The sequence below is a fragment of the Sus scrofa genome, chromosome 13 (assembly GCF_000003025.6).
Source record: "Sus scrofa isolate TJ Tabasco breed Duroc chromosome 13, Sscrofa11.1, whole genome shotgun sequence".
Taxonomy (NCBI): domain Eukaryota; kingdom Metazoa; phylum Chordata; class Mammalia; order Artiodactyla; family Suidae; genus Sus; species Sus scrofa.
The window spans coordinates 45,095,942-45,120,697 of NC_010455.5; the positions used below are offsets into that span (position 1 = coordinate 45,095,942).

The following is a 24,756-nucleotide window of genomic DNA, read 5'->3' on the forward strand; positions in this document are numbered from 1 at the left end:
ATTTTCTCAAAATGTATCAGTTACTCAGCAAGGAATTCATGGGTGTAGGTCCACACAACATGCCAAGCAATACAGAGGTGAGGAGAGAGGATGGGCAGAATGGGTGATGGCAGTCAAAAGGTACAAACTTCCAGGTATAAGATTAATAAGTGCCAGGGACATAATGTACAGCATGGCGACTGTAGTTAACAATATACTGTATCCTGTATTTGAAAGTTTCTAAGCGAGGAGGTGTTACCTAAACGTGTTGTGGTAATAAGTTCATACTGTATGCATAAATGAACTCTTCCTGCTGCACACCTAAAACTAATACACTGTTATACGTCAGTTGCATCTCAATTAAATAGAAAAAAGTTGTGGTCCCTGCCTTAAGTAAATGTAACCTGGGAGATGATTTTGATAATTGAAACTGCTGGGAGCTCTCTTAATTTGGATCCTCCCTGTGGCAGACCTTGAGGCAGACTTGGGCCTGGGAGGTCATGTGTGTGAAGTGATTCCCAAGAGGCACAAGCAAAAAAGTGGAGGAAGTGAGACAGAGAAGGGAGAAAAGCCAAAAAAAAAAAAATGCATTAGTGAGCAGGTCACCACTATGGGCAGCTGGGGCCCAGTCCTGCTGGGATCCTCTGAGGAAAAAGACCAGAATCCTAAGACCAGGGGGCAGGGAGGCTGGCACTTTTATCCCCCCATGTTTAAAGGCTCCATTCAAGATTGTTAACCTCCACACTTCAGCAGTGCTTGCATGCAGCCAAACAGAGCTTCCTGGGCCAAGGGAGGCCTTTAGATAGAAAAGGGAGCATACAGTGGGAGGTTAATCACCATCTGCAGCAGCAGCCTGATCTCAGGCAGGTGAAGAAAAATGGTGCAGGACATCTCCTGTGTCTGCCACAGGGTGCAAAGCTGTTTATTCCATCAGATATGACAACAGTCAATATTTACTAAGCACTTACTCTGTACCAGGCAATGCTAAAAACCTCGTTATAGATATCATCTCATTTAATCTTTGTAACCACCCTGCAAGGTAGATGCTGTGATTAGCATCCTCCACAGACAAGAAAACTAAGATATTTGCTAAGGTGACAAGGCAAGTAAATAATGGAGATCTGAACACAGGTTGTCTGACTCTAGGGGCCTAAATAATACTTCACTCATGCAGGGCTAGGTGCAGGAAACAGAAGCACTGGTAACTCAAAGTGGGAGAATAGTGAGCCATGTAGTCCTCAGAAAGCCTTCAGGGTAGAAATATACTTGAGTAGTATATTAAGATTAAGTGGGAAAGTGCAGAAAAGAAATGAGCTATTGCAGGATAAGGATGGAGAAAGAGGAAGGGGGAAGATGGCTGTAACAGGCATTAAATACAGCAAAATGTCCCCATTGGAGAGTACACAGAGTTGGTTCTTATTATGGAGTAAGGCATGTATAATATTGCATGGAACTCTTCGTTCATTTGGCAAATATGTATTGAGCATCTACTTCATACTTGCCTTTAGTGGTAAGGAGATTTAAAAAAAAAAAAAAAAAAAGCGGAAAAGATCTGCTAGAGAAGAGACCCATATAGTCGATATGTGTTGTTTCTGTTTTCTAGTACTAGAACTCTTTCTTTCAGTAAATAATCCATTCATGAAGGTCATGTGAAGTTCTGCTCCATCTCTTCTTAGCCCCTACACACACACTCACACACATACACACATGCACACGGCATCAACTGCAGCCTGGCCAATTAGGGCACCCAGCCTCTTGGCTTCAGTGACTGTTCAAGAGATGGACACATGGCCTAATTTGGATTTTTGAGCTGGGGGCAGAAAGGGAGATTGGCCTTTGATGATCAGGCCTACTGAGCTGGTGAGATGTGTGTATGAAAGTGCCACCTTGCCCACCTGGAGAAAGAGTAAAGCCAAGCAGAGACAAGCAGAGTGGAGGAATGAACAATCCTTGTCCTGCCTTTTGTTTTTGTTTTTAGCTCTTAGGCTCAGTCTTGATAGTAAACAAGAGATAAATCTTATCCCAAATTTTTCAATAGAAGCCCTTTTAACCCCATAGAGGAAGGGAATCTGGTTGGGTAAGCTTTTCTTAACATGTCGTCTTATTTAATTCAACCAACCAAAGGTGCAGAGTCACAGTGTGCTGGCCTCATCAGTCTGCAGGACATCAGAATGGACTAGTCCTGTCTATTGACCCGAGTCATCACAGATCATCAGACCTACTGAATATTTATATAGGTGGGATTCTGAAATAATTGCATATATTTCAGATGGAAATCTGAACTTGAGGCTAATTTTTCTTCGATTGAAGCAGCCAAATCAATTGAGTACAAAATTCTTCTAATTATAATCCTCCTTTTAGAAAAATCTTTCTCTCCTCATTCACTCTCTTAATCCACTTTGGTTCCTGTTCATTGACTGGATAGCCAGACTGAATGTTGGCATAGGTTGGCCACAAGTGGAATTTCTCTCACAAGACTTAGGAGCCCAGAGAAACTAAACAGAGAAATGCAAAACTAAAAATACTTTCAGAGAAGAGTGCTTTTGAATCATGGAACATATCCTGATTTAACACAGCTGCCTTCGCAAGAGGGCACTTAGAATGAAAATAAAAATCTAGAGAAGTGATACAAGGTAGCACAAAGAGAGGGTAAAGAGAAGAGAGGAGAAATGTATTTTATCAGACCTTTGAGATGGCAGTGGGTATTTCTTGATTGGTAGCTGTTCACAATAGAGGATTAAATGGGCCCCCGTTTTTATCCAGGATGCTCCAGTCCTTTGTAAAGAAGCTAGATTAAAGTCATTTGGATCACTAAGTGTTTTTGAGTACCTGCTATGTGCCAGGACCTGTGCTGGGTGCTAGGGACACAATCTAGCATTCCCAAGATCTAGGGAACTAGAATCTTTTTCTTTCTTTTTCTCCACATATTTTCTTCTATGGGCCTCATTATTTTGGAGTAGTAGGATCAGTTTTGCCTGTCTTAGGTCTTTAAGTCCAAGGAGTGAAACACAACAGTTGATCCAGGTCTAGATCGGATGTTCAAATCTGAAAAATCAAGGGAGTGTTCGGAATAGGAAGAATAGGTGCCAGGTAAGCAGGAACATCAGATGTTTACTATGTAGGGATACTAAGATAAAAAACTCTTTCTCCCATGTTGCAAATGTCTCCATCTCAAGGCCTCAGTCTGTGACTCCCTTTCAGGGATGAGATGAAGGATGGAGAGGTAATGACTATATGTGATGCTCATCACAATGCAACCTCTCAGTCTGACCTCTCTTTTCCTCCCTCTAGCCTGAGAGACCTTGAAAAATAAAATGTCAAAGACCAGGGCTCATTCGTAATCTGAGATAAAGGCATCTGCCTTCTATGAGGCATGGGCAGTCAGGTGGATAGAGAATATTTAGGTAGTATCATTTACAGCTCTAACATGAGAGCACTCTGTCTAGTATTTGCCCAGGAAAGGGAGCTGGTACACACTCTTTGGCTGATGGCAGTAAAAACTTGCTTTGTATGATGATGCACATATGATAGATATTCAGTATCAAGCCATGCAAGCCCATATTATTTGAATATCCAAAATGGGCATAAAAAGGAAACGAGCATAAGAGGAGTTTCTGCTGTGTGGTTAAGAATCCAGCTGCAGGGAGTTCCCATCGTGGCGCAGTGGTTAACGAATCCGACTAGGAACCATGGGGTTGTGGGTTCAATCCCTGCCCTTGCTCAGTGGGTTAACGATCCTACATTGCTGTGAGCTGTGGTGTAGGTCGCAGACGCGGCTTGGATCCCGCGTTGCTGTGGCTCTGGAGTAGGCTGGCAGCTACAGCTCTGATTAGACCCCTAGCCTGGGAACCTCCCATATGCCACGGGAGCGGCCCAAGAAATGGCAAAAAGACAAAAAAAAAAAAAAAAAAAAGAATCCAACTGCAGGTGCAGTCCAGTCCGGGGCTGCAGAAGTTCAATCCCTGGCCCAGCACAGTGGGTTAAAGGATCTGGCATTGCCACAGCTGCAACTCAGATTCAGTCCCTGGCCTGGGAATTTCCATATGCCATGGGTATAGCCATTAATAAAAAAGGCATAAGAAAAATGAAAAATTGGGGGAAAGTAAAAAAACCAACATTTAGAGCAGCCATTCTCAAACATTAAGTCCCAAGACCCCTCTACATTTTTGGAAATGATTAAGGGCCACAGAGCTTTTCATTTGTGTGTATTATGTCTATGAATATTTAAAAGACAAGATTTACATATTAGAAATCAAAACTAAAAAATGTACAAAATATAAGAGTATGCAAATATACATTCCATTAGCTATCAGAACAATGGCTATATCTCACAACACGTGGCTTCTGGAGAACTCCACTTGTGAGGGAATGAAATTTAAAATGACAATACCTTAGTATTATTGTGAAAATAGCTTTGATCTCATGCACCCCCTGGAAGGGTTTCAGATATCCTCAGGAGTCTTTGAATCACAGTTTGAGGAGTTCTGATTTAGAGTTTTCAGGAACATTAAGTATTTCCAGGGAGTTACACAAAATATTGAATATAAAATTACTTGCAAGACTTATTTGTAGCATATGATCACATGGTTTAGACACTTCTAATTATCAGGAGAAGAAGCTAGATTTAGCTTCTGTTCTCTTCCATTTAAATATTCTGTGAATTAAAAAGAAAAATAAATAGTAGAAGGGTTTTTGTTTTGTTTTGTTTTGTTTGAAATCTTTCCAATGACTAAATACTATTTTCCTTTTTCAAATCTCTTTGAATCCTTCAGTCGATAGTTTGGTGTCATTGGACTCATTGAAAAACTCAAAGTCTTAGAGTTCTTGTTGTAGCTCAGTGATAACAAACCCGACTAGTAACCATGAGGACACGGGTTCAATCCTTGGCCTCACTTAGTGGGTTAAGGATCTGGCCTTGCTTTGAGCTGTGGTGTAGGTTGCAGATGCAACTAGGATCCCACATTGCTGTGGCTGTGGCACAGGCCGGCGGCTACAGCTCCAATTTAACCCCTAGACTGGAAACTTCCATATACCCCAGGTGGGGCCCTAAAATGACAGAAAGGAAAATAAAGAAAAATTCAAATTTTTTTGGCAGAATCCTTGACAGACATTGTATAAAATGGTCTTTCATTGACTTATTTGGGTGACTTATCTGGAAACGGAAGTTTAGGAGGCTGGCTTGGATAAACAGGAAGGGATTAAGCTGGACATAGTAAAAGATTGCCTGAGGCCACAACCACATATGTAGACTAGAATGCACGAGGGCATCGTGAAGGGACAATGTCTCCTTCTCAATGTTAGCTTCAAAGGAACCAAGTCTGTCCCTAAGAATTCTTTTCCAGGGTCAGTGTGAGTTGGTCCTGAAGGTTTCTAGGTTCACTCCCATCAGAGCTAAAAATGCAAGAAAGCCATTTCTCTTGAGCCAATTTCCCAGATAATTTTGGTGAAAGATACTTCCAATGTATTATCTGCCCTGCACCAAGCCCTGCACCACACTCCAGCACACACACACACACACACACTCACACACTCTCACGCACACACGCACTCACATGCACACACTCACACACTTTTCTTACCAGTCTTCCAATTAAGGAGCATCTTCAACCTCATTCATGGTAGCAAAACAGCTGTGGTGAAATCTCCTTGACAGTTTCAGGTTAATTGATTCTTTGGCAAATTGCTTTTTCAGTCCGTTAATTTTTAACAAACTAGTTTCTCATGTATCAACCATTCTGAAAATTTGCCAAGCGCCTCCTCACTGCAAGTGAATAAGGAAGTGGCTTCGTTGAACGCCTGGTAATAGCTGAAGAACTATTTAATCTGCTGGAGAAGTGTAGCACATGTGGTCAGGGAGGCAAGGTGAAGAAAGTGTCACTGTGCAAGAAGAGACAGACAAATGCCTCTTGACATTTAACAAATTTGTACTGGGTCTTTATTAGGAGCCAGATTTGGCCTAGTGCTTGTAATAGAGAGGCAGCGGAAATAAATAGGATTCCTGCCTTCATGCTGCTTAGAGTCTAGCGGGAAAGCAGGCAAAGCGTATGTTCACAAATAAACAGGGCAACTTCCAACAGGCAGTAGAGAAATAAGCAAAATAAATTACAGCAGTGTAATGGGTTAATGTGTTAGAGAATAACTAGGACTGGGACATGCATCTTAGACTAGGTGGTCAGTGGAGGCCTCTCAGAGGCAGTAACATTTGCATTGCGGAGACCCAGACGAAGAGATGGAGCTGACTGTGGACAACACGGAGGAGGCCGGTTCAGAGGCCCCAGTGGGTGGGGGGCGGGGAATTGGATCCTGGGAAGAGAAAGTAGCAAGAGGGCTTGATGATAGCAAACAAATGGGCAAGATCTACATTAGACGGTGTTGGCCCTCAGAGGCCGTGATGGTGGCAGGAGTTGGTGGCGGGGGTGGGGGGGGGCAGTTGGATATGACCCTGAGTGTAAGGGGAAACCTTGGGGTGGGGAGTTTTATGCAGGGGAGTAACATGTTCTGATTTCTGTTTTTAAGCAATTTCTGGTCACTGTGCAGAAAATGAATTCTTACATGTCATCTTCCAAATTAGAAAAAAGTATGACTAATCCCCTGTTGCTGGCAAAGCATTGGAAACATGGGTGACATTATACTTGCTGACAATAAAGAGCATTTTTTCCATCCCAAGCTGATAAATATGTTGAATAAACTGTGTTTAGTTAACTAAGATGAACAGTGTTTACTTGTGCCTTAGACTTTTTTTTTAGAGAAAGAATTTGTGTATTTATGGTAATATTAACCACTGAAGAACTGGAAATTTATAATTCCATAGTCACTTGACAAGGCAATAACTTTTCAGTGGTTTAAAGGAGATTGCATTTTGTTCTATATGTATATACATTTCTGCCTATTTTATTATAATCTGGGAGATATATTGAATTTCCTACCCAACAAGGGTTCTGTTAGTTTCCCTATCCTGAACATTCAGCAAGGTCAGTTATCATGTGAAGAATGAAATAACAGCAAGCAACAGCAGAAAATGACCAAATAACTGCTTGATAGGGTGCCTTTTTGACAGAGCACTATAGAAATAGAACACGCCACATTTCCAAGTCTTACAATTCTGCATTTTGAAAGCATTTGGATTTAAAAAATCAACTTTAGTAATTAGACTTGCACCTTGAATTTTGAATGTTGGAAAGTATTTGCAATTCACCTAATAATAGTAACTGTAATTGCACGTTATATGCAAGCACTGCCATCAATGCCATGTATTATATTATCTCATAATGTGGGTGGGCTCCAACCAGTCAGCTGAAGGTCTGATGAGCAAAAACTGAGGTTTCTTGTTAAAAGAAAACAGGAATTGCCTTTACATCGCAACATAGAAATTATGGTTTTCCAGGCTTTGGACTCAAGTCTGTAACAGCAGCTTTTACCAGACTCTCCAGCTTGCTGGCTTGCCCTTTGAATTTCAAACTTGCCAGACCCCAAATCTCATGAACATGAATATGTAGCATATTCTGACTGTTAATGAATCAAATCATTTCCTTAACATAGATTCCTTAAATTCCTTAAAATATGTATCCTGTTAGTTCTGTTTCCCTGGAGAACACTGAATAATACACTCCTTTCCCCAGTAGTCCTTCTTCTAAAAATTTATCCAAAGTTATACAGCTATCCAGAGATACATGTTCTAGGCACTGTTTTAACAGTTAAAGATGGGAAACAATCAAAATGTCCACTACTAGGGGACCATTAAGGAAATTATTGTGCAATGTGAAGTTCCCATTGTGGCTCAGCAGAAGCAAATCTGACTAGTATCTGTGAGGACTCAGGTTCCATCCTTGGCCTCGCTCAGTGGGTTAAGGATCCGGCGTTGGTGTGAGCTCTGGTATAGGTTGCAGATGCAGCTAGGATCCCATGTTGCTGTGGCTGTGGTGGAGGCCGGCAGCTACAGCTCCAATTCAACCCCTAGCCTGAGAACCTCCGTATGCCATGGGGGTGGCCCTAAAAAGACAAAAATTAAAAATAAAGGGTTAACAAAAAAAGAAAATTATTGAGCAGTGTGTACTAATACAGGATATTCTACACAGTATGATAATTCATATATCCTGTAGGTATATTATGTGACTGTTAAGAAGGAGAAAGTAGGTCTTCCTTAAAAAAAGGTATTTACTGGTCCTATTTTTAGGTAATAAATAGCAGATTTAAGACCCTGTTTGATTTTCGTTTTTGAAGTTGTTAACACAGGGGTTGAAATTGTGAGGAAACTTCTGTTTCTCTCTTGTAAACATTTCCGTATCAATTGACTTTTTATATGTAGCATGTTTTGAGTGTTTAATGAATCAAATCAATTTGGCCTAAATTCTAAATAAGAGGTCACCTCAGCCAGATTTCTGCTGCCTTCTCCCATGCAACTTGTGTGTGTTCTGAATGTTATAAACTCCTTTTAGTCAAACCTTTTAAATTATTTATTCCTAAAACATTTCTATACTAACTAAATAAAACAAACAGAGATAGGCAGCTGTCTGGACATTCACATGTTGAAAAAAAAAATGGGACTTTTTTGTTTCATAATTCACATGAGTACTGTACCACAGTTCAAAGACAAACAAGAAGGGAAAAAAAGATTTTCCCTGAAATATACAGATAATGACCTCATTATCTATTTTAATGTGACAGTGTATAGACAATCTGAGTTCCCTATGACTCAAATTCTATTTGAAGAAACTAAAATTAATAAATCATAGCCTAACAAGAATGGCAGTGCCTCTCTGCAAGTCATTATCAGAGTTTCATAGAGTTTTTCTTCTTTCATTCTGGCTCCAGGCCATGCCCTGGCTTCCACTAATCCCTTCCTTTTTAATCACCTTGAGGTCTACCCTTTTACTTTGAAATATTCAGCTCTATAAATACAAACTTGTGGAGGGGAGATGAAATTAGAAAAGATCCTTCTAGCATAAGACACTTTAAGTAACTTGGAGAGATATCTTTGTGGCTCATGGAGATGACAGTGCTGGAGGTAGGAGGGGCAGTCATCTTCCAGGCTTATCCGCATATGAAAGCACAGTGAGTTGTGTTAAAAAGAATATTGTTTGCAGTAACCTTGATTGCATTTTCCTATGTCTAGCTCAGTCCCTCTGCCCGATATTTATTATTACTCTCCTTAAAAAAAAAAAATTATCTTCCCTAAGGGTAAAATGAAGAGCACAAAAAGTAATGGAAAGTTCCTCCCGTGGAGACAGTAAGTTTGAATACATTTAATATATAATCACATCAGGGAGAAATGCCCTTGTGTTTAAGAGAAGAAAACATACTGGATTTGGTCTGTCATTTAGTTTTGGTTTTTTCCTTATAAGAAAATATTTTTAGGAGTTCCCGTCGTGGCACAGTGGTTAACGAATCCAACTAGGAACCATGAGGTTGTGGGTTCGATCCCTGGCCTCACTCAATGGGTTAAGGATCTGTTGTTGCCGTGAGCTGTGGTATAGGTCGCAGACGTGGCTTGGATCCCTCGTTGCAGTGGCTCTGGCGTAGGTCAGTGGCTACAGCTCCAATTAGACCCCTAGCTTGGGAATCTCCATATGCTGTAGGAGTGGCCCTAGGGAAAGAAAAAAAGAAAATATTTTTAGTGAATACAGGACATGCTATTGTTGTAAGGCTTGGAGGTGAAGCTGGGAGTTCTCTTGTGGTGCAGTGGGTTAAAGATCTGGCGTTGTTACTGCAGCAGCTTGGGTCACTGCTGTGTGAAGGTTCAGTCCCTGGCCCAGGAACTTCCACATGCCACAGGTACAAGGGGAAAAAAGAGAGAGAAGGTGGTTTTGATTCAACCAAGGTTAAGATAAAAATATCTAGGAAAACAATTCTGGCTGCCTAAACAATGCCATTTACCTCGAGATAAGGAAGCTAGAAATCAGCTCTTAGGTCTAGCAGACATGAGTGTGGGAAGAATCACCAGGTCCACTGACCTTCATGGGAACAAACATCATTACAATCCCTGAGGTGCTTCTAAAAGGATGTTTTCAACGAGATTGTTTTCTATTTCTGCTTTTTTTTTTTTTGATGTTAGCTAGAGCCTAGCAATGACCCTTTTTATTAACAGAGGCATTCCAGACACACTCCTTCCAGTCTCCTTTGCAAGATGAGAACTTCAAACCTGTGTCCAGCTTCAGCAACCTGAGGGTGGATGCTGAAGCTTCTCTCAGTTCTCGCTGCAGATGGGGTATCTCTCAAGACTGTCCTCAGTCCCCACCTTGTCCCCATCCTCTGCCTTTTCCACCCCCAGATAGGTTCTGTAACTAAGGCTCTGTGAAGTCAGACACTCTCCAGACTTTGAGCACAGCATAGAAACATGCTTTAGGAGGTGCTGGAAGGATAAGGGAAAACCTTGCTCTCATCAGTGTGTTAGTCTTTAGAAAGAGTGTGAGGGAGCTCCCGGCATGTCTCAGTGGTAACGAACCCCACTAGGATCCGTGAGGATGAGGGTTCCATTCCTGACCTTGATCAGTGGGTTAAGGATCTGCTGTGAACTGTGGTGTAGGTTGCAGACGTGGATCCTGCCTTTCTGTAGCTGTGATGTAGGCCAGCAACTACAGCTCTGATTCAGTCCCTAGCCTGGGAACTTCCATATGCCACAGGTACATCCCTAGATAAAGAAGAAAAGAAAGAAGGGGTTTGAAATCACTCAGATGCCTGAGGAGTGTGGAATAAGTAATCCCAGACCCCATGCTTTCATCTTGTGACAATTCTTCTGTTGAGAAACAACTGGAAGTGGGGAGAGAGAGAAAGGAGAAAGAGGAGAGAGAGAGGGAAGAGGAGAGAGAACATGAGAATGAGCTGGCTGCCAAAGGGCCCTTAGAAAAGGAAACTGTGGTATAGAAAGTCAGTAAAAAAGTGAGTGATAAAAGCAATGAATAGTATTATATTTTTTTCACATGACAGTTTAGGAGTAAAAGCTTTGGTATCAGATAGACAGTTTCAGGGCTCTTGCTTCCATAAGTTGCATTACTGCTCTGCTCCTGACCTCCCTTGCTGCTAAAATAAGGGGAATAGTACCCACTTTATCAAGTTTGGAGGTTCAAGTGAGATAATATGTGAAAGCTGCTGGCATGGTGCCTGGCTTAGTATGTGCTCAGTAAAGATGTCATTTGGTGATTGGCATCTAGTGGTAGAAGAGGGCAAAGCACTGGCACCATCTTAAATAGCATTACCAAATGCCATGCTTTGGGTTCAGTAAGAAAATCAGGGCAAGTGACGTCAGAGAGGACCTGTCCTTTTCAGCCTCCTGGATAATCTCCACCTGAATTCTTCACAGCCCATCACCTTCCCATCTTGGCTTCTCTAATGACTGGCACACGGTGTTCCATAAACGTCTCTTGAGTGAAAGAAGGACTTGAAAGTTTAGCGGAGATTGCATCTTTTCTCTGCCAACTGTGTGACCTTTGATGATTCTTTCAGTGGCTGAGCTTCAACCTCCTCATCTGTAAAATGGAAAAGGTTGCTGGGGAGAAAACAATGAGAGGTAGTGTGTCAAAGTGTGCTTAAGCTCCCCGGATCTTATTGTGATCTATGATGTGAATCATACAGGCTGAGCAAAGCAAGTAGGAGTGTGTGTGTGAGTGTGTAAATGCACATGGAAAGGCACTTGTTATACACACACACACATGACTAGCCAATGAAAGGAACTAGAGACTCACATACTAAATGAAGTAAGTCAGAAAGAGAAAGACAAATACCATATGATATCACTTATATCTGGAATCTAATATAAGGCACAAATGAACCTTGCCACAGAAAAGAAAATCATGGACTTGGAGAACAGAATTGTGGTTGCCAAAGGGGAGGGGAAGGGAGTGACATGGATTGGGAGCTTGAGGTTAATAGATGCAAACTATTGCCTTTGGAATGGATTAGCAATGAGATCCTGCTGTGTAGCACTGGGAACTATGTCTAATCTCTTATGATGGAGCATGATAATGTGAGAAAAAAGAATGTATACATGTATGTGTAACTGGGTCAGCATGCTGTACAGTAGAAAAAAAGCATATTGGGGGAATAACAACTGATTGCAATTTTTTTAAATAATAAAGTAAAAAAATGAATAAATAAAAGCAAATGCCAGGATTTACTATTGGAGAGAGAGAGAAATGGAATAAGAGGATTCAAGTGTCTATCAGCTGGTGAGAAGGATTGAAACAGGGCCTAGGAAAATGGCCAGGTGACAAAAAATGATTTGGCAGATGCCCTCTATAACCCTGGCTGTCAGAAATTCAGCAACAGCAGCTTGCTCCCCAACACCCTTCATGCTTCCCACATTTACTCCTGGGTGGGATCACCACCCTTGGGACATGTCATTACTGTCTTGTTCTGAATATTGTTAGGAGCTTTAGTTTCTTTTTCTTCCACATGTGGGGAGAGATACTGTCAACCATTTCAAAAGTCTTATTCCCAGATGCTTGTTATGGTACAGTGCTACCTGAACATAAATCTGTACTCTCCTTACTCCCATTCCATAAAGAACCACGACACAGAGTTCCCTGGGGGCTCAGCAGGTTAAGGATCCGACGTTGTCACTGTTGTGGTGTGGGTTCAGTCCTTGGCCCAGGAACTCCCACATGCTGCAAACATAGCCAAAAAAAAAAGAACCATGGACACTAGGATGATCACAGATCACAATTTCAGTAGTTGAGGCAGTCAGGTTCATTTGCTCTCTGCTTGTTTCTAAAGCAAATGTTAGAATAACCCAGGACAAATTTTGGAAAAAAAGGAAGATTTTAATGACTTCCCATTGGTTGATCTAAAGAGATTGAGATGATTGAGATCTCTCTTTGCAGGGTACCTTGTCCAGTGTCTCATTCATGTGCTTTAAGGTAAAAGCAGAATGAATGTTGGCTTAGACTATTATTCAGTGTAAACTATCAGTCAACCATTAGCTTAGATGGCATGGGAAAGCTGACTTACTCTTCTTTATACAAGCATTCACCTGGAAATCTAGGGATGCTGTAACTTTTGAAGCAGAGAAGCAGGAATTGCCATAGTTACTGGTATGGTTCCTCTGAAGTGGCTTGCACTCAGGACTCACCTCTGCCCTCCACTATCCACGTGACCTCTAGCAAGCTCATTACCCACCTCAGGTCCCAGTTTCTTCATCTGGATAATGGTGAAAGCTCCAGTGCCTACCTTAGAAAGTTACTATGAATATTAAAGTTAGTAAAGAAGCTAGCACAGTGCCTGGAAGTTGAAAATTGTTGGCAGTTGATGTCATAAATGTTTTTATCAAAAAAAAAAACAAAACCCACTTGCCTAATATTTTTCAAAGCCCTACAAACAGAACTAAAAACTATGGGTGCCTAGCAGTTCTTTAGTTTACTTGAAGCACCAGCGAAACATTTAAGCACCATTTAAAAGTATTGGTAAAAAATTTTAAAGAGAAACCTACTCTAACATGGAGTCTTTTGTGGATAGACACAATGTAGTAAAACCCAATGAAATTCAATTACTCCTTGATTGAGTCAGGCCAGCTGAGAAGGGAATTATACATTGGAAATCAACAAATTGGATTTGGTGCTTTTGCAGGCTCAGCAATTGCTCCCTGACTAGTTCCTCATAAGATCAGAGGTGGCCCCATCGCTTCCAGATTCTACCAGCTGACATGCTCTATCTGCGCAGAACAGTTTTTCCCTTGTTTAGGTTCTAAATGAATGATATTTGCTTCCAAAGTTATTCTAGCTGCCAGGCACATGCTGACTGTCAAATCTCTCCCTCCCAACTATAACATATATTTATGCATAAATATGTAACCGTTCCTTAAAAGAACCTTCCTGGTAAGACATGTATGTTTAGTAATAGACACCATCCCATAGCATTCAAACTGTTCAGTGATATGAATTATTATGCTCAAACCATTTTGAGCTGGCATGCTCTTCCTTTATAAATGTTCCCTGTTCACTCCCCCAGAAGAGGCACCAGCTTAGAGCTTTACTTCCCTTTCCCCTCTTGCTCCTGATTTTACCCCTTGTAGCCTGAGGGCTAAATTCCAAGCTATAGATCATTGGTATTAATAAGCACAGCAGATTTGTTATTGATTTATTTTTTGCCTTGTGCCAATAAGCACTACTAACATTTACGTAAATCAATACAATAAATTAGCAACGAGGAAAATGTTGCTATTCAGCTGATTGTATAAAGGAAAATGATTTTGTTCTCCCCCTCCCTGCTGCTCTCAGCATATGCAAAAATCACAGACCCAGTCTGTGCTTGTTAACTGAAGGAACTGGCCTTGGGAAGCACTGCTGATCATGACACCTGGAAAGTAGGTGTACTTGTGTCTAAATAGCTGTTGCCGGTGATGTGGCCCTGCCTAGTATTTTTGTTTTACATGTTGTTTATTGTAAGAGATATCTTTGCAGTCTATGTAATCAGATAAAGATCCACTCTCACTATTTATCCCAAAGAAAACAAACAAATTAAGTAGAAAAGATATATGCACCCCTGTGTTCATTGAATCATTATGCATGCTAGCCAAGAAACGGAAGCAACCTAAGTGCCCGTAAGTAGATGAGAGAATAAAGATGTGGTTTATATATACAGTGGGATATCAGCCATAAAAAAAGAATGAAATCTTGCCATTTTCAGCAACATGTATGAATCTAGAGGATATTGTGCTTAGTGAAATAAGTCAGAGAAAGACAAATACTGTGATATCTTATGTGGAATCTAAAAAACAAAAGAAATGATCAAACGTAACAGAAGCAGAATTATAGATAGAAGAATCAGGTGATTGCTGGAAGAGAGGAGGGTGGGGCGAGGAGAGAAATACTTTAGGGAGATTAAGAGACCAAATTTCCAGCTGCAAAATAAGTGAGTCACGGGTATGAAATGTACAGTGTGAGGAATATAGTCAGTAACTATGCAGTATCTTTGTACAGTAATGTCTTAACTACATTTATCGTGATGATCATTTTGAACTGCATAGAAATATCAAATCATTGTATCATGCAATAGGAACTAATGTAATGTTGTAGGTCAATTTTACTTGAAACAAACTCTGAGAAAAAAGATCAGATTTGTGATTACTGGGGTTGGGGGAGTTGGATGAAGACATTCAAAGAGGTACAAATGCTCAGTTACAAGAATAATAAGTTCTAGGGATGTAATGTATGCCATGATAAACATAACATACTTACATGGATGCAACTAGAGATTCTCACACTAAGTGAAACAAGTCAGAAAGAGAAAGACAAACACCATATGATATCACTTATCCGTGGAATCTAAAATATGGCACAAATGGACCTGTTCACAAAACAGAAGGAGAGGGAAATGGGATGGATGGGGAGTTTGGGGTTAGTAGATGCAAACTATTACGTTTAGAATGGATAAGCAATGAGACCCTACTGTATAGCACTACTGTATCCCCCAATTTCTGGGGATAGAACATGATGGAAGATAGCATGAGAAAAAGAATGTATATAGGTATGTATGCCTAGCTCACTTTGCTGTACAGCAGAGATTTACACAACACTGCAAATCAACTACACTTTAATTTTTAAAAAATAAAGTAAAAATAAGAACCAAAAAAAGGGAAAGTTGTTAAGAGAGTACATCCTAAAAGTTGTCATCACTAGGAAAAAATTAAAAAAATAAAGACCCAGGTCTATAACCTGACCTACAGGATCCAGCAGTGACGGTCTCTGGCTACTTCATCTCATCCTATATCACTCATCCCCTTTGCTGCCTTATTCCAGTTCCCATGCCATATTTCTTTGTTTCCCATGTGCTGTGCTCCTTGCCTATGCAGGATCTTGATACATGCTCTTTCATACCTATTTAACAGATTTATTGAAATGTAATTCACATACTCTACAATTCATTCATTTAAAATATTCTATTGAATGGCTTTTAATATATTCACAGTGTACATCCATCCCCATGATCAGTTCTAGAACATTTTCGTTGCCCTCAAAAGAAATCCTATACCACTTAGCCATCATCCCCAACCTCTTTTTGTCTCCATAAATTTGCCTAGTCTGAACATTTCATATACATGGAATCATACAATGTGTGGTCCTTTATAATGGGCTTCTTTCACTTGGCATAATATTTTCAAGGGTCATCTACACTGTAACATGGATCAGTACTTCATTCCTTCAAATTCACAAATAATATCCCATCCGCTGGATGTACCACATTTTATGTATCCATTCTTCACCTGACACACATTTGGGTTATTTCCACTTTGGGGCTATTTCTAGTACAAGTTTTTGTGCAGACGAATGTTATCACTTCTCTTAGATAGGTATTAGGAGTGCAACTGCTGGATCATATGATACGTCTATATTCAACCACTTAAAGAACTACCAGACTATTTTTCAAAGTGACTGCACCATTTTACATTTCCACCAACAATGCATGAAAATTCTCATCTTTCTAATTGGAACTTACCATCCCAAGCCCATTTCATTATTGTAATCTAATCTCATTAACTCTTGTTATTCCAATCTGGTGATATTTTTGGTTATAGCCGTACTAGTGAGTGTCAAGTTGTATTTCATTGTGCCTTTTTTCTTAACTTTTGATCGAGATAATTTCTATTCATTTTTCCAACTGCAGCTACAAAAATCACTTCCACAAGGAATCTTACCTTGACCACCCCAACCCCAAGACTAGCCTCAGGCTCCTCTCAGAACACCTGTCTTTTCCCTCTAAACTTGGGAAAGTTGAGCATGGGCAGAGACCAGCTCATCTCTCTTTATTCCCTTTATCCCCAGAACCTAGCCATCATGTGAAGCATAGAGCTTCTTGTTAAACATGTGTTGAATGGAGGATGAATTACAAAATAGTGAGAAAAATTGGTAGATTATTTAAAAATCACCTATGTCAGAATAATTGGCATAATTACCTTTTTACTCTATATCATTTTTCAGCATTCCCACAGACTAAAATATTAAGAAATACTTTAATGTATCTGCAGTATAATCATGATGAAGGCTTATATTTCCCTGAATTTTACTGAAACTGTACACTTTTCTGGTTGACAAGGAACAGGAAGAGGCTCAGTATACACAAGCAAAATCAAGTGGACTATATAAACAGTTTTCTCAAGTCAAGCAGTAAATGAAAAAGAATAGTTTTCTTAGAAAGGACTTAGAGGGACTGAACTTTCCTGCTTTGGCTGTCAACTAGGCTACACCCCCAGAGATTTCAATGCAGTAGGTGTGGAATAGGGCCTGGCATATACACTTTTATCAAATCCCATAGTTATGATGCTAGCTGTCTATGGACTCCACTTTTTTAAAAAAATGTATCCTAGTTAATATTCTCATTTAATAGAAACAGATTAAAGCAGAAGTTAAAAACTTTCTGGCCCTGTTCACTAGCTATGTGGTTTAGAGCAAATTACTTCATCTTTTCTAAGCCTTTTTCTTCCTGTGTGTGTGGGGGGGGAGGGGCAATAAAGTACCTGTTAGCATTAAATGAAATAATTCATATAAAACACAATATTGGGCATATAAATGCTCCACGGTCAGTTACTATTGGTATTACTATTTTATCATTACATTATTATTTAAATTGTAAGAGAACATCCACAACAAATCTGTTTTAAAGAAATTAAGCCTTGCTTAGTAAGAAAAATACTTCTGAGGCATAAATTGCAATGTATAAGATTCATCAGTGGCTTTATCGTCATTGTTACTTTTATAGATCAGGTGGCCCTTTACTGATATCTCTAAGCCTTCTTCATGTCTATTTCTGAGTGCCTCTCTAATACTCAAAGAATAGTTCAGTCATTTTTGAAGCAGAATTTTGGCTCCTATAATGAAATACAGATCACCACCCAGTTCACACTATGAGCTATTATACTGGATATCACATATCTTCCTTTGGAGTCATTTATTAAGCAGAAAGTACTGCCCTCCAAAATCATATTTTTCTTTCTCTTAAGTAATATATTAGGGCTGGGTGCTGTCTTGATAGAACTTATTCTGTAAAATAGAAATTCTAACAGTTTGATCAAACCAGGGCCTATCAGTCATCTTACAGAATCAAGAATGTTCATCTACTTATCCAAGTCCTGTTTTCTGAGTACCTAACAAGTGTCAGGCATTCAAGATTTACAGGGAAGAAGAAAATCAAGATCCCAAATCAAGTGGAGACAGGGGAAAAAAAAAAAAAAAACGATAATTAAATACGTTTCCAAGGCAGTGTGGCTGGTGATGGGTGCTGTGAATGACACTGAATAAGGTGATATGATAGAAATGTCCAAGGGAAAGGAGCTATTTTAGATTAATGGTCAGGAAAAGACTCTTCCAGGCAATGATGTTGGAGCTGTCATCTGAATGCCACAAAGGAACCAGCCATGGGCAATGTCAGGGGACAGAGTGATTGAGGAGAAGGAAATACCCAGTGAAAAGACCCTAAGCCAGGAGCTGATGTAAGACTGGTGGGTCATGTTTAGGAGTTAAGGCTGTGAGTCCAAGTACAGTGAGAAAGTACCAGAGGATGTCATGGTCTAATCTGTCATCATTTCAGGCCCCGACCCTGTCCTTCCTCCCCTCTCTTTAAAGTGACTAGCTCTTGCACTCTTGCAAAACCCAGTGGAATGATGTCTGCAGCATCTACTTGCATGATTCCATCTACAATCTCTCTAATTTCTTTAATGAACCTGTCACAAAGGCTTGCCATGAAGATCCCAAGTCACATCTTGCTTGTGGCATCTAGTTTTCTCTCTGTAGCATTTTAAAGAATCTCTTTTCTGGTACCCTAGGTTACACCAGGTGACGTTTGAGGTGCCCACCTGCGAGGGGAAGGAGCGGCAGAAGGTGGCCCTGATTGGTGACTCCTCATCTTCAGCTGAGTTCTTCGTCACTGTCGCTGTCTTCGCCTTCCTCTACTCCTTGGCTGCCACTGTCGTTTACATTTTCTTTCAGAACAAGTATCGAGAAAACAACCGGGGTCCACTCATCGTAAGTGGTTTGCTTTATGCAGTAACTTTTTCTATCCCTTCTCATTTCTTTTTCCAGTGCTTAGAGGGCTGTGGAGTTACCTAAGCCTTCAAGGCAGGTATTTGAAAGGCAGTCACATTCTTTATCATCCACATCTCTTAGATCTAAAATGAAAACATGACGCCTGTCATTCTTTTGTGCCCCCGCACTGGAGAAGTATTGTAAGAGTTGCTAGGAACTCCTCTGAAATAAAGGGTTGGAAATCTCATGAGATCAAGGAAATACTAGTACTGAGGCTTGCTGCAGATTTATTTATAATTCCTGTATTATGGAGTTTTTCCACCATTTTTTTCTTGCTGGTTATTTAGACAATGTGACTTGTGCTTATTTGAAACATGTTATTCCTTTAGCATATGATAGACTGGTCATAGAATGGCTAAGTCTGAAGACAGAAGTGTCAATCTCTGAATCACAGTCTGTTCCCCACCCCCTCTCCCCACTACCAACCCTCCCTCGCTTTTTTTTTCTTACACAGTAGTTCATAGACTCACTCGGTAAAACCCATCTAGCTTAATATGTCCAAATAAGGACACACATACACCTAGGAGACATCCGCTCCAGAGGGCTGCTTGGGTGTGGATAATTTTAAGGAAATAATTTTAAATTAATCAGCCTTCATATGTACCTTTGACTAAAATGTAGCTTACTGAGAATGTCCTACATCTGAAAATATCTTTCTGCTTCTTTCTTAGTCACCTAGCCCCACCTCATAAAAGAAAAGCCTCATACTTTTCCATCCCAAATATTACTACATGATACATTGCTAGGATGCAAAACCTTTGAGACACTGAAAAAGGACCATTTGAAATATCAGTGTTGATACTGACCAAAGAGAGTGATTCAAATGCCTGGGTAATGTATCCTTTTGCATGTAAGGAGGTTTCCACTTCTTTTCTTTCAATAAAATAGAAAGTCCTAATCTACTGGTCAGCTGATAGATCATTTAAAAAATAGTTTTTGATGACAGATCACTATGTGGTCCGGGACATGTTACTCAGAAAGAATTCAGAGAAATTAATGACATCACTATAACAAACATCCATGTATTCTCATTTCATTTATGGAAGCAAGCCTTCTCAACACATTTGTAAAACAAAAAATGAAAATAGAATTTATGCTGAATCATGTCCCATTTTGAAAGTAAATAATATTTGTCCCTCAAAAATACATAAACCGGTTGAAGAAAAACAGTCCCAATTTCTAATAAAAAGGTTACTTTTTAAATTTAATAATTTTTGGCATTTATAATACATTTATGTTGTTTTAGAAAATTATGCATGAATAATATTTGTAATGATTACCCAACCCAAAATAAATTTTTGATACTTAAAGCATTATGGTCATGGGTAATTTAAAAGTAATTTAAATTGATATGCATATTTGTGTTGCAAAGAAATATAATAGGGTGATCAATAAAATGCTTTCCAGTATAAAAAGTGTTATATGAGGCTATAATTCAATGGTGGAAGTATAATGGAAATACAGGTTTAAAGACAACAAAAGGAACATGTAAAGTATCAACTGTTAGAGAGGAATTTATTGAACGATTTCTAAATGGATAATAGAGAGTATCACATAATGATTTCATTGGATCCATCTAAAAATGGACCAGTGAGCTATATTTTTAGGTACCAATACTTATGCCAGAACTTACATTCTTTACAACTGTTTTAAGTTTCAATAAAAACAAAATTAGATGTCCACTTTATGCAAGTGGGAATAGTTTTTACAAATTATTTTAGGAAATGTGTGAGTGAAATTAATTTTACAGATTTCTAATCTGTGTATAATAGGAGCCGGAGCCTTGAAAGGAACATGTTTTGAAGAGTAACTGAGAAAAATCCCTATTTGTTAAACATCATGATAAAGTTTGAAGGCACTGGAAAAAGATCAGTTTGTAGCACTTCAGCATGTTATTGTGGAAAAAGAATAAATCAGCAGTATTTGAACCTTTGGAAGATGTCTATTTTTTTTCTTCCCAAATTGGAGCTACTAGTCTTAATGGTTTTAAAAAGTCTTTAGGAGTTCCCATCATGGCTCAGTGGAAACAAATCTGACCAGGAACCATGAGGTTGCTGGTTCGATCTCTGGCCTCGCTTAGTGGGTTGGGGATCCAGCGTTGCCATGAGCTGTGGTGTAGGTTGCAGACATGGCTTGGACCTGGCATTGCTGTGGCTGTGGTGTAGGCTGGCAACTATAGCTCTGATTGGATCCCTGGCCTGGGAGCATACATGTGCCATGGGTGTAGTCCTAGAAAAGGACAAAAGACACAAAATAAATAAATAAATAAATAAATAAATAAATAAAAAATCTTTAACAGAGTCACCTACTTTGGGTTCATTCTTCCCTTGATGAGCAGATAGATACACCAAAGAGATTGGTGTGTGTGTGTGTGAGTGTGTGTGCATGCACATACATATGTGTGTGCCATGAAACCAACATGCATGCATCCATTTCTGGATACATTTCGACACTCTCTCAAATTCTAAAGTCTGAGGAAATACTCTGACTTCCAGAGAGAAGTTGACTCAGCTAGTTTGCCCGTAAAGTGGTAAAAGATTTTTTTTTTACATTTTGTTATATAAAACTACATTTTCCTCATACAAAGTAATCTTGTGAAGCCATCCTATTTCATCTCTGTGTAAATAGTCTTTCCCATCAAGCAGGATATAATGAAATCCTGAATTGTGTACTACATTGGATAGGTTTTGTTTTATTATTGTGGGAGAAAGGGAGGAGTGGGGAGATAATTCTAGTAATAAAAAAAGGAAAGGCTCCTTGGTGAAACTTCAATGATATTAAAAAACTGTTGTGCTCATTGCTTAGCAGATGAAAGTTAATTTAAAAGTGAGCTGAATCCTAAAAATCACAGAATGAAGGTACAGGATCAGCACAATGCCGTGTCAGCTGGTGGCAACCCTCCCAGTTCTCATCTCACTGTGAAAGGGGCCTTGAGTGGGCAAGGAGGGGTGGGCTCGAAAACCCCCCTTTAACTGTGAGTTAGCAGGGTAAAGCAAATCCATAGTGTGAGCAAGATCTCAAAAAGTTGGGCCATACCTAAGAAAACCTTCAAATACTATGTTAACAGTAATTATACTTTTTTTTTTTTGGTCTTTTCGTCCACACCCGGGGCATATGGAGGTTCCCAGTCTAGGGATCTAATCAGAGCTGTAGCCGCCGGCCTACGCCAGAGCCACGGCAACGCAGAATCTGAGCCGCATCTGCAACCTACAGCTCAAGGCAATGCCAGATCCCTAACCCACTAGGCCAGGGATCAAACCCGCAACCTCATGGTTCCTAGTCGAATTCATTTCCACTGTGCTGTGACGGGAACTCCCTAATCATACTTTTTTAAAAAGCCAATCCTCTTTATTCAGAAAGATGGCCGCCGATCATTGCTTGTTTATGCTGGTCTTGTTCCCATCTATTCTTTTTTTGTTGTTATTGCCTTCTTTTTCACAAAACACACATTTTTTTTCTTTATTGTGTAGTTGGGAACTCTCTGTCATCCTCTAGGACGTGACAGTAACCATCACGTATGAAGATGAATGTGGAGGAAAATGACGAGGGTGGTAATGATGTTGATGATAACAGCGATAACAACTGACTGGTATTGATTGAGTTTTTATCTCTGTGTGGGGTTTGTTTAATACCCACAATCACCCTAGCTTGTATTATTATTCATATTTATAGATTAGGAAAGGAAAGCTCAGAGAAGTCGCCCAATTAATTCACCCACGTCATATCATAGAGAGTCAGAGGGTAGGGTTTGAACCCAGGTCTCTCCAAGTTTAGGGCCCACATATAACTACCATGCGAGAGGGTCCAAAATCCTGATAGGCAGTGTGCTACAAATTTAGAAAGGTGTGGGTGGCGGAGTTCCCATTGTGGCTCAGTGGTTAACGAATCCAACTAGGAACCATGAGGTTGCAGGTTCGATCCCTGGCCTTGCTCAGCAGGTTAAGGATCTGGCATTGCCGTGAGCTGTGGTGTAGGTTGCAGATGCGGCTCGGATCCCATGTTGCTGTGGCTCTGGCGTAGGCCAGTGGCTACAGCTCTGATTAGATCCCTAGCCTGGGAACCTCCATATGCTGCAGGAGCAGCCCTATAAAAGGCAAAAAGACACACAAAAAAAAAAGAAAAAAAGAAAGGTGTGGGTGGAGCTGGACAGCTGCAGTTATTTTTTTGCTCTAGATGTAGAGAAAGCAAACTCTAGGACTTTCCCCTAGACTTTTCTGCTCATTTAACTGTCATAGGGAATTGTTTTTAATTTCCTATCAGAATCCATTTGGAGTTACAGAATGGCTGCTATGCATCTATGATGCTGGGATAGATGGAGGGTTCTGCTGTTTATCTGTTGCACATGGAGGATGTCAGTGATAGAAAACAAGCTTTAAAAATGCCTAAGATCGATGGCTATTATAAATCAGAGATCGCCAGGACTGAATCCCATACATTTGTAAGCAGTTGTGAGCAATCTCAGGCAGGCTGGAGCCAAGTTTTCAATGGCTATTTTTGAATATACCTTTCTCTACTGAAGATGCTTGACAAGATCACACACCTTTAAGTGAAAATGAGAATCTGAATATCTTTAAAAGTAACATAATTGTTAATGATGCTGAATGACACAGTGGCGAGAAAATCAGGCCAAAGGAATCAGCCAGCTACTGACATCACTACACTAAGTGCCTTCTTGTACAGATGAATAAATGTCATTCTCAGAAAACAGAAGCGGCCACCTGAATGGTGTATGATTGTGGAATTGAAATGTCACCTCTGGTTATATCATTTTGTCATGTTCCTTAGAGTACAGTTTTAAAGCCAATCTCCCGCCTAGATTTCTGAGACAGGATGTTCTGAACCATTTTCAGCTCTCATGTCAAATCGTGACATTGTGAGGCTTTACTGGGGTTTTTTATATTAATATAAAGTAGGTTAAAAAAATAACCTATCTTACTGGGGCTGACAAAGTGCTCTAAGAATGAGTATCTAATAAACACCATCCCACATTTTGGTGAATCCTTATCACAAGGGGTTTGGTTTAAAGTAACTACTCTAAATAGTAAGGAGAATCAATATCCACCTTAAGATTTTGTGGGAAAGGAAGGGGCTGTGTTATTCAAACTCTTCTTTTCTGATAAAGAAGACCAGGCTAACCAAAGGCAGTTTGTGAGACTAGAAATATTTACCCATCGCACACACGTGGTGGTACCGTGGCTCACATTTGTTTTGCGCCCAGTGCATTCCTAATATTTTCATATTTGCTATCCTCCCTCAAAACAATCCTGAGAGGGAAGTAGAGCAATTACAATCAGCTTCATTCTGCAGATTCACTTTAACGCCTCTCTGTTGAGCACCAGGCACTGGAAAATGAGCTCCTGGAGATGAGGAACCTTGCCCATGGTCAGAGAAGTCAATGGCAAAATGAGGACTCAAACTCTGAGGCCAGGGATCTTGAGAATAGTGGCTAGACTCTGAAGCCCTGGATTTTAATCTCCCTGAATGATCTATTATTTTACAGTTGGAAGCCTGTTACTTTATTTATAAAATGAAGCTAATAATAATACACAAGTCCCAGAGCTGCTGTAAGATAAGGAAGAGTTAATGCACTATGTATAGTGCTCTGCAGAGGGACAGTCACTCCAGTAAGAAATCAGTTGATGGAATCTAACTGTCGCACTGTCACTGTCCTTCATTTTCATTATTCTTCTGCCCATTACTGGGTAGGACCTTTGCCCCCATGAAGGGGAGTTGCAGGCACCTCCCTTTCATTGCCTGCAGCACTCACCAT

At 40.0% G+C, this 24,756-nt stretch overlaps 1 protein-coding gene across 5 annotated transcripts in view; it reads left to right on the forward strand.

The window, feature by feature from the left end:
* The window catches only part of SYNPR (synaptoporin), a 323,587-nt gene that overhangs the window by 254,718 nt on the left and 44,113 nt on the right, over positions 1 to 24,756 (forward strand). For all 5 annotated transcript variants that reach the window (XR_002337609.1, XM_021069171.1, XM_021069169.1 and 2 more), the window contains one exon: positions 18,728 to 18,926. Coding sequence is in view for 4 of the 5 variants with exons in the window: in XM_021069171.1 (XP_020924830.1) it covers positions 18,728 to 18,926 (199 nt within the window). In the remaining variant the exon portion in view is untranslated. The remainder of the gene's footprint in view (positions 1 to 18,727; positions 18,927 to 24,756) is intronic.